This window comes from Diaporthe batatas, assembly GCF_019321695.1.
Source record: "Diaporthe batatas strain CRI 302-4 chromosome Unknown Contig00003, whole genome shotgun sequence".
Taxonomy (NCBI): Eukaryota; Fungi; Ascomycota; class Sordariomycetes; order Diaporthales; family Diaporthaceae; genus Diaporthe; species Diaporthe batatas.
In genome coordinates this window covers 5,796,421-5,806,945 of record NW_025408550.1, presented here as the reverse complement: position 1 = coordinate 5,806,945, position 10,525 = coordinate 5,796,421, and the positions used below count along the sequence as shown (strand labels likewise).

Sequence of the window (10,525 nt, the reverse complement as noted above, 5' to 3'; positions counted from 1 at the left end):
AGGAACACCAGACATGGGGGCTGGCTCCCCAATGCTACGGTGTCTATTCCTTTCCGAGAACAGTGACAGGGGTTGGGCGTGGCAGAGACGGACAGGGCATGGCAGGTCTAGCCCTTCTGGGCATGGGGAATTGTCCTGGTTGGCCCAGCCGGGCCAGTACCTCAGCACTCTTGTCACGTCTTTCTTTTTGTTCTTCTGCGATGTCTCTCGCAAATTTCATCTATCGACGTGGGCTGGCCCATGACCAGAGTACGGAGACATGTCTCCTGTACGGCATGTCCTTCGGGCTCCCGGAGTGCGCCCTTGTACGTGGACCTCGCCGCTCCCTCTGCTGTCTGGTCGGTCTCCTACGCAGAGATCAGCCAGCACACCAACGTCACTAGGGAGATTATCGATGGCTCTAGCCCAATCTGACAAGCGTATTCACCAGTGTGCTTGTAAACCGCCAGCCTTGCCCCCTGCTCTTTCACCTCCGCCCCCCTTGATCGACACCCTTCTGCTGAACACAGGGTGCTCATCCTTCTGGATCCAAGCGCAAATGCCCAGGCTTTGGACCCAAACGTGCTAGCAAGCGGGATCCGCTAGACCGTTTCCTTTGCCTTGGGAATTGGCGCGGTTTGCTACGTACCGCGGAAACCTCTTCCCACATGCCATCGACGACTCAACCCAGTGTCCCGATGCAAGGCCCCATGGGTTCGGAGGGGCTTGACGTCCTGTCCGAGGCCTGGTTTAAGCCGCGTGATCTACCCTTGCTACTCTCAGAACTCAGCTTCCAAGATTGCCCGCCATCTGCATCTGCATATCCACTCCGGCAGCCGCTCTGTCTATCTCACCATCCCTGTCAGGTCAAGGGTCGCCTGGCTTGACCCTCAAGCTACCCTCAAGCTCCAGGGGCAGCCTCCTTATATTTTCTTGAAGCGACAGTGCTTCCTCTTGCAGTTAATCACCCATCCACAAGCAGATCATGAGACAGCCCGGAGGTTCTGCAGGCTGGAGACGCTTACACTAAAGCGTGGTCCACACAGACGTCCGTTCAAACAGTTGACTGCCTTCCCTCATCATTCTCGCAAATATTAGCTGTGTGCCTGCTGCTTTTGATCTGACAGCGGGACCTCTCTGTAGTAGGGCGAGCACACCTCATGTGCGCAGAGTGTAATAGTGCCTCGCGAAACCGACAGCTCGGTAACAACAACGACCACCTTCGCTGTATCCACACCGTTCGCATGACTTCAGTTCTTGTGGTTTTTCTCCTGACGCAACAACCTGGGACCACTGGCCTGGAGTCCTGACCGTTCGAAAGACTCTGCCCAAGCGAGCCCCAAGGCAACCAGATTCCTGGTCAGTCCCGCCTCACGCTGGCGTATCTGAGGTTCGCCTGGCCGGGTTCGCGTACTGTGAGTATTCTCTGTCACCTTGTACTCCTCAGCGGGCCAATTGTGTAGGAGGATCATCCAGGGGGTCTCAAAAGAGTTGGCAAGCCCCCCTGCATGGATTTCATTCGATTAACGCAGAGCAAGGCCAGCATCCCACAACCAAAAGCTTTCGGGCGCCACAGCACGTATCCCAATCCCGGAAGCACTCACCTACGCTAATATTCCCTGGGCTCCCATTGCCTCGGGCACCTCATTCGCCGTCTTGGGTACCCTGCCTCTACTTGTGCTGTCTTTTCTCGCAGTTCATACCAGCTCGGCCAGAAACCCGCACAGCGTGCCTTAGCCTCATTCGCAAAAGGGAGACATCTGCGAGGGGCTCCAGCATAAGACAGGAACCACCACAGTCCTGTCCCGGGGTTGAAAGACACTCGTCAATTCAAGGCTGAGGGCTCAGGAACTCAACCCGAGACCAGTCACCTCGTTCTACCGTACTGATATTGGGCATCGGACGACCTAGGCGTTGCCCCTTCTGTTACATTTCATTTTAGCCCATCTGAGGCTACTCGACGAGACATTGCACAAACCCATACCCCCCGGGCCAAAAATATCTGGCCCTGACCTAGCTGGGTCTTGCAGCTCGGTGCAACACAGCTCGCCATTAGAAGACCTCCCTGGTCCCCACCCCCAAGCTCCCCGGATCCTTCCAGCCCAACCCAGCAGCCTTCTGTCCATTGAAGAATAATCTTTGTTCAATACATATGGTATAGAAAGGCGGCGTGGAATCTGTCATCCCGTAACAAACGTCCATCGTCTCTTCCGGCAGCTTCACTCAACCGCTGTACACAGGCACACGTATCCCACGTAGTGTCTCTGGTTGTTGACTCGCTGGGAACACCATCAGTACTTCCTACTTCACCGGCTCTCACGCAACGCGCAACACCCTCGCTCCTTTGGAACAATAGCCCTCGGCGGAACTGGCAGACCAGCGACCTCTTCGGCCCCCTTGACGAGACTTCAAGCCAAAAGGTTTCAGGAACTATTGTTGTCGGACTGAGCAGACAATCACTTCTCTGATCTCCTTTTCTGGATCTCGGCAAATCAGCTCCCCACTTGTGCGCATTCTGTACGCACATCGAGCTCCATTTACGCGGGCTCTACATCGCAGAGGCATCTGCCATACAGCAGTTCCACATCAACGAAATGATGGAAAACCACGCCGACCATCTGGGTCATGGCCACGGGCACCGACCGGCGCCAGAATCTGGAACCGGTCGCCAGCTGATGATGCCGCCTTTTCCAAGCCTCCCCCCACAGTCACAGTACCCAGCTTCAGATATTCCCAGTACGAGTAGACCTCCCCCAGCCCCAGTCACAACTTCCTCGCTTCTTGTTTCGAGTGGCCACCCCAGCAATAGTTCGTCGCTGTCTCGTTGTCCCTCCCGTGAACTCTGGGCTGGTTTTACTGACATTTTGGGCCAGGACGATCAGTCGCTGATGGGGGAGCCATGACCTTGCAAACGTCCCCAGTGAACATGCATGGCGGCTCCTCTCCTGAGTCGCATGCTGGGGGAACCGGTTATACGTGGGGAACCCACGACTCTTGGGCTGGCCGATCACCACAGCAGTATGGCAACCGAACGCCGGGAGCGCTCAACCAAGGCGGTTTCTTCTTCCAGAACATGAATACAATGCCCTCAACGACGGCACACAGCATCTCCCCAATCACGGCGACGACACCAGGCGACACGCTTCCATCATTTCACTCTTCGCCCGCAACGAGCATGTCACATCTCTCCATCGACCAAGCCACGAGCAACGGCAGCAGCAACGGGATATTACCACCATTTCGGCAGAATTCCACAAGCTACACGCCACGCCCGACGCCACCACTTGGTCGTTCATCCTCGTTCCCCAGCCCCTCGGGGACAGTGCCCCCTTACGTTCCAGGAATCTCGTCAATGTTGCCCATGTCAACAATGCCCTCGTCGACGCGTCCAGGTCTGGCAGCACCAATCTCGCCACTGGGAAGCTCAGGGCCCCCAGGGCCCCCAGGGCCCCCACCGCCTGCCCAGGGGCCTGGAAGATTGTCCCCTTACTCTTCTGGGCATCAACAACAGTATATGCACAACCTAGGCAACCCGGGGCAGCCAATGGCCCTGGTGTCGCATTATTCTCCAGCCGCGGCGGCGGCAGCGTACGGGGGCCACTTCAGCGGCATGATGTTCCAGTCACAACAACGACAGCCGGACAAACCGCATCAGTGCGACCAGTGCCCAACGGCGTTTACGAGAAACCACGACCTCAAGAGGCACAAAAGGATACACTGGGCAGTGAAGCCATTCCCTTGTGACGGGTGTGAGAAGGCATTCTCCAGAAAAGACGCTTTAAAGGTAAGTGCTGGGACAGTGTCAGTGCCTCGCACCTTGGCAGGCCGAGACACGTGTGGTCTACCCTCTTGCACCCTGCTAACTAACTTTGTGCGTGCTCACAGAGACACAAGCTCGTGAAGTGCTGTGGGAAAGACGGCAAGGACAAGAGAGATGGGAGCCCGTCTTCTACAGAAAGCCAGGGCAACAGCGGCGAGTTGTCACCGAGAGACCCCAAGAGGTAGCTCGAAAACCGAATCGAATCCTGTGGGGGCTCCGGCGGATTTATGGGTCTTTCTAGGCCGCAAGACACAACTCGACAGGCCCGACGGCACTTGGTAGTTGCTTGCGAACAGCTCCTCGGGCTCACACGGCTGTTTCAATGGCTCTGCCTGGACAGCTTCGACGCCTGAGGAGCCGAAATTGCTGCAATAGGCGTTCCAGGCTGGTGGCTGTTCCATTGGGCATGTGGCAGGCTTGTCAAACAAAAAAAACATGGCGAGGCGTTCTTCAGGACAGGAAATGGTCACTGGTTACGGGGACAGGGCAAAAGGAGAGTATGTGAAGAAAAGGGAACAAACAACACCGAGGCGGAGCAGACTCTCTCTTGGTACTTCTTTTTCTGTGTGCTATAGGGTCAGAGGCATGGGGCCAGGAGGGCGGGCGCATGAGATTGGGACAATCGGGACAACCGGGACACGGGCAAGGCTGTTTTATCATACAGTACAGCTTCTAGTCGTTTGCACGGGGCATTTATTGGGTGGATATGGAGGCTGGACCTGGGGATTTAATGGAGTTTGTGTTGACTGAAGGCATTTGTCATGAGGAGTTAATTGTCATCAGGGGGTCATATTTTGACCAACAAATCCTTAGTCGTAACTTCCGCGGTTGTTGACTGCCACTGCGAGGCATGTATGTACAATGAAAGCATTGCAACGCACGGCTCGAAAGCCCGGCTCAGGGTCAATCTCGACAAGAGCACCACCTGCCAGGTCTGGCTATGGGGACTGCCCACCGAGCTCGGTCCTCCCAGAGGCCCAGATCGAGAGAGGTCAACAGAACTGCGGGTGCAGGTGCGAGTGCGGGTGCAGGTGCAGGTGCAGGTGCAGGTGCAGGTGCAGGTGCAGGTGCAGTTGTGACGTCGTATCTGAGACAGCGATCATCAGGCCCAACCTGGAAGCTGGCTTCGCCCTGTCGTCTTTTTGTCTTTTTGTCACTGGCTTGTCTCCTTTGCTGCAGCCGCCGTGCCCCATCTGCAGTAAGCGGCAGCCTCGCGGGCAGGACAGAGGCGGGCCACATTCTTCAGCGCGTGCCCACCCCCTTCGAGTGAGACAAGACAGCCAGAGTGCCAGAGGGGCGCAATTTGGCCGTTGCCCACACAGCACCCCGAACGGGTGATAGCGTCCCACCCCTTGATTCCGTCCTGGGTTTTGACTAGCGGGCAGGTGGCTCCCTGCGAGGAGGGGGGAGGGGTGGCAAGGGCGCTCCCCCTCGGGTCCTTGGGAAACACAGTAAGGTGCCCACGAGGCTTTGGGATCCCGAGCGGACGGTTGTGTGGGGAGGTGCCATGGTGTGTAGGACGCGATTGATACCTAAAACAACCCGGGCTGGTTTGTTGTTGCGGACGAAGGGGCGACCGACCGCATGCTTGGGAGAGTCCCCTTCCCCATCCATTACGCGTCAAAAAATATTGTCTGCTTACAGGTCATCATGCACCTGTCATGGCTGCCAAACACCCGCCTAGATAAGGCACCCCCACGGTCACTCAAGCCAGGCCGCCAACAGACAGGCATGTCAACAACATCCAGCCAGCATTAACACCTGCAAGCCCTGGTCCCTCCCCACTGGAGATCACAGCCTGCACCACAACCAAGAGGGTCTCAACCCCTCCCTCCCCCCCCCCGTGACCACTCAGCAGACCGGGCCCTCCTGTACGCCGCACGCAGCCACGTATAAAGAGCTGATCCCAAGGACCAGCCATCACTGACCGGTGAAAGTGGGCAAAAGGGGGGGAGGGGGGAGGGGGGGTAAGCGGCCTTCACAGGCCCACGGCTGACCTTGCTCTCGGCCTTCACTGTCTTTGCACCTCGTCCGAGCAACCGTCACCGACCTCATCCGCCCTGCTATTCCAGCTCCAAGACAATAAATCCACGCAGAGATTGCGCCTGAGAGCACAACACCGTGCCGAGATCATCGCCCCTCGCCCCTCGCCCCTCGCCCCTCGAGTCAATCCCTGGGGGGGACCACAAACCTAGCGCTCGCCTCGAATTGGGTGTTTCTCCACCAATCCTCTCAGGCTCAAAGCAGTCAAATTCCGTGACTATGGATCTGGAGGCAAGCCATGTCGCACAAGTAAGACGTCGCGGGTCCCAGCTTCCGGGCCTCTCCTCGTCCAACTCTGCCCCGACCTCGCCCGCCCTCATCTCCCCCGTCCTCGAAGCTGAACCTGGGCCACGCACACGACGATGCGTTTCGTTCCTTGGACCGTCAACAATGGCGGTCAGAAATTTGCTGTTATGTCTTGTGCGACACCGAGTCCTTTCGGACCGAGCAGGCGCGTCCTTTTTCCTGCCGCTTTGGTACCTGCGCTGGGACGCTTGCCACCGTCTTGTCAATTTATTTTCAAGACACTGACCGGTTCTGCTAGACCCGAGCATCTCGGTTTCGATGCGAGCCCCCTACCCACCCAGAACTGTCTTGTCAGAGCTCGCCGCCCACATTTGTCCAGATCGGGATTGCTGGCCGTCTTGTCTTGGGTAAGGTGTCACAGGCGTGGGTCCGGCATGGCCGGCTGCACCCGGAGAACCTGAACGCCCCCCCCCCCCGGACACAGGAAATTTCGGGCTGCGTGCCGACCTGCATTCGGGGATATTGCTGGATATTGCCCTTTCCGATGTCAGGTAGCAAACATGCACAGCAAAGACAATTGGGAAGACAACTTGTCCTTGGGCGCTACGCGCGCCGAGTACAGTACCACAAGATGTCGTTGAAATAGGCTCCGAACTTGAGCCCCTCCCCCGGGACTATGGTGGGTACGATTGGAGCATCATCCCTGCTTGAGTTGTGTATCAACGACACTCCACCGCATAATCTGGGGTAGCAGTGGAGACCAGGACACCCTGTCAGAGAGCTGTGGCCTGTCAAAACGACAAACGACATGCGCCGGCCATTTCGGATCGGGTCGACGACAACTCCGGCCTGTTCGGGCTCATGTGGCTGCACCCATACCGGGACCGTAGGACTCGGCCCGGGTGGCCACCGCTGATGGGCGACCTACTGCAGTAAGCCATAGGGTTGGCCATGGTACTCCGTGGTACAAGCACATGGCTGTCACCCTGCCGGACCCCAGCTATCTGCATTCGACAGGCCCTCGCAGTCTGCAGGCCAAGTCAGGCCTGCGCCTTGATCCCCGGCCCCAACGCTCACGGCTGCTGGCAGCTGCCGAACGGGTTTCCCCTTGGATATGATGGCCCCGAGGGAACTTCTGTGGTCGGATGCGCCGTGGTTGGACGGCCGCCCTGGGCAGGGAGGGGGCACACCCGGCCGACATCTCCGGGAGCAGGAGATGATGGCATCCTTCGTCCCTGTCACCTGGGCATTCAAGTGGTTCGGGGATTTATTACTGTTGCAGCGCAGCGCCAATCCCTCACAACCCAATGCCCGGGTGGGAAACACCAATACTACCTTCAGTCGTGGCAGAACACCAGTAAACACGCCCGTTTCCGCCCTGCGGGCGTCAGCTGGGTCCACAATGAGGGCGCGCATAGCAACACACCTGTTGGTGGGTTTCGCCCTTGGGATCAGCCCAGCAAACAAGCCAGAAGATACCCCTGGCCGAGCGTCCTTTCCTGCAAGTGCGAGCATCCCTATTCCCCAGTCGGTCTTGGGAAGAATAAGCCAGCGCCATCTCACGCCGTGCTAGATGTCGTGCGAGGCACAATCAAGCGTTGCGACGCAGGAGCAAGATGGGGTACGCTGCTAGGTAGGCATGACGGCTGTGGCTGTTTCTGCTGTTCCAATGCGCTTCACTTGCTACCATCCCCCCACCCCACCACTTCTCGTGAGCGCATCCAAGCCTCTGTTTCGAGTTCCCGGCCACTGAAGTGGCACATAGCTACTTGGCTACCTTCCTGGGCCCTCTCGTGGCCTGTCACCGGTGCTACTGTCGCACGGCAGTAGCCCGGGTGAATTTGTGCTGAAATTGGGTGTCCAGATGCAGCGGGGCCGTTGTTCCACGAATGTCTGGGCTGGGCCTGCCTCTTCTTCTTACTTTGTCCTCTCCGCTTGCGGTATCATACAGTCTGTGGAACGCTGAGTTGCAACGCAGCTATGGCGTTGGCTAGGGTGTAATATCAGATGTACATACACCTGAGGCCCTCTTGGGTGAGAGGGTGGACAGGTGCACAATGATCCCTTCTGTCTAGCCCGCGCGGCAGCGTAATGCCTCTTGCCACCTGGGACTCTGGGAATTCAGAAGCCATGTTCCCCATGATCATTGTTTGTCTAGTGGACTGTCACAGTGTGATTTTGGGTCTCATTGGGCCTGGTGGTATTGATCTGGGACCCGTGCCCTCTGGTTAGCTCGCCCTGGTCGGGGTGGGTTTTGTTGAATGGCTTCGAGCTTGGGTCTTTAGGATGGCTTGAGAAAATCCTGTATTCAAACTTTATGACTAAGGCCAGCCCTTGTCTCTGTGTTGTGAACCTGATAAACTGGCTGTGCTGGACGGGCTTGGGAATGCGCTCCCTAAAGGTTGGAAAAGCCGCCACGCTGCCTCTCGGGTGGTTTATAAACCCAATCCTCCCCTCTGTAAGGCGTTGCTCCGGAGTCAACAATACCCCAGTCATGGGCGTCACATTTCGTGCCGTCCACGTAGAACCTAGAGGCATATGGGCAGACGGTCTTTGGATTGTGTTCATAACGGCGACCAGTTGGGTGCCTGGGCGGACAGTTGAGCAGCTTCCGAGATTCCCCGTGTGTGTCACGAACGCATGGCCCTTGACATCACTATGCTCTCTTCTCTACCACCACCCTCTCCTCTCACTGACTACCCCTAGTCGAAAGCAGACAGAAGCCTGTCTGAAGTCGTTCCGTTGGACAGGATACGATCGTGCTGAAGCGCATTATGTACTTTGTGAGACCCCTGCGGCCGATAGGCTGAGTGATATAGAGGTGATGGTTACACCCATCTCTGAGTGCTGGAAATTGGTTTCGGAGTCGATGAGATGGCATGGTAATCTCTCGGGGATGTGTTCGCTGCCTCACAGCCACTAAACAGGGAGGTGAGGGGCCCAAGGGTCGTGAAGCGATGACAAGGTAGATGTCTGGTAGTCCTTTGGGCTTTGTTGGCTGTGCCAGGCCCAGCTTGGGCCCTCGAGTCGTTTCGGCGTTTCGGTTCGCGGATTTGGCATCCTGTGAGCATGGCAACAACTTATCAGGAAGTGGTCGTTTGGGACCAATGTCTCTCACGGGAGGGAATCGTCGTTGGGGCGGTAGCAGTCTGTACTGTACCTCTCTACGCCCAGTAAAAGACTACAGCCAAGGGTCTCGGGGAAGCCGTCGAACAGGCTTATGCTTCGGGGTAGAAATAATCGTGACGACTGAAGACCGTTTCTGGGTCTCTAGACCTGGGTTCTTTTGGAGACACAGCCCCAAGAGTCCACGCAACCACAAACCCGCCGGACCTCGATCTTCATGGGTCACCCTGTCCCGCTCACTTTAGCAATTGCATGAACAACGAGATCCGCCTGGAAAGAGTCCGACGAGGTGGCCAATTTGGGTAGGCGTCAGGGTTCGACTCTGGCGCTGATGATCCCGAGTCCAAGCGAAGTCGGCAAGCAGAGTAAGCCAAGAGTAAAATGGATGCACCCACAACCTCAAGGCGTGGACTTGACACTTATGACTGACCGAGCTAGGGTTTCCAACCAGCAGCAAAATATCAGCGATGGTCTGCAGAATATGAAGGTATTTCATGACTATTCGGGCACGGGGGAGGGTTGTCTGTTTGCTCCCGAGGTCTTCGACCGCAATAATTCTGCTCCCCTTTATCCATAATTTGGATGCGCAAGCAAAAAGGTGAAGATGCAGGTTGCTCGAGTCCAAATGGCTTCTGGTGTTGGAGCTCCAGGTGCCTCAACGTTGGCGAACGCTATCCTTGATGCGAAGACTGTCCATCACACCAGTAAACATATCTCAGGATGCGCAGAGATTCGTGAGACAGGAACACATGTTCCAAGTATGGGCTCCGGGGTTCCTTTGAACCCACAGCGCGAGGCCGGCACAAGGGGGCCCTCTAGGTCTCTGCTCCTCGCGCCACTGGAAAATTGCAGCTTGGATCCATCCCTACGAGCACCTGGGGCGTACTCCATCAAGATGGGACAGACTAAGATGAGTGGCATGCCACGAGAGCATCGGTAATCCAGGGACGCGTAGTAAGATAGTCACGGGGGACTGTAGCGGTATTACACAGAGTACAGTGACGTCTGCCCATGTTTTGAGACAGATAGATTGGCAGATCCCTGGATCCACAACAAGGGCGCATGTCTGCCCCTTGTAGAGCTCATTGGATCCCAATGCCTTGACATATCGTTGCCATCAAACTGTGACGCAACCTTGCGGCATATGTTCTCCCGCCAAGTAGACATAAGAATCCAAAGTAATGAGTTCACGGACTTTGGACCACCTACCAGAACTATCCTCCTTCGCCTTGTTACCAGCTTCCTTAGAAGGTACGGTAAAGTGTCGCATGAAGAGAAGGCCGCCGGCGGCCCGGCCAGCTGCCGAAGACC

The 10,525-nt window shown here is 56.8% G+C and overlaps 1 protein-coding gene across 1 annotated transcript; it reads left to right on the top strand.

The window, feature by feature from the left end:
• Positions 1-654: 654 nt before the first annotated feature.
• KVR01_002343 (uncharacterized protein) lies at positions 655-4,682 on the top strand. The gene is made up of 4 exons (XM_044792208.1): positions 655-1,394; positions 1,518-2,787; positions 2,853-3,763; positions 3,865-4,682. Exons 2-4 carry the CDS (start codon positions 2,574-2,576, stop codon positions 3,982-3,984), a joined length of 1,245 nt encoding a protein of 414 aa, XP_044647358.1. The 5' UTR covers positions 655-1,394; positions 1,518-2,573; the 3' UTR covers positions 3,985-4,682.
• Positions 4,683-10,525: the final 5,843 nt, after the last annotated feature.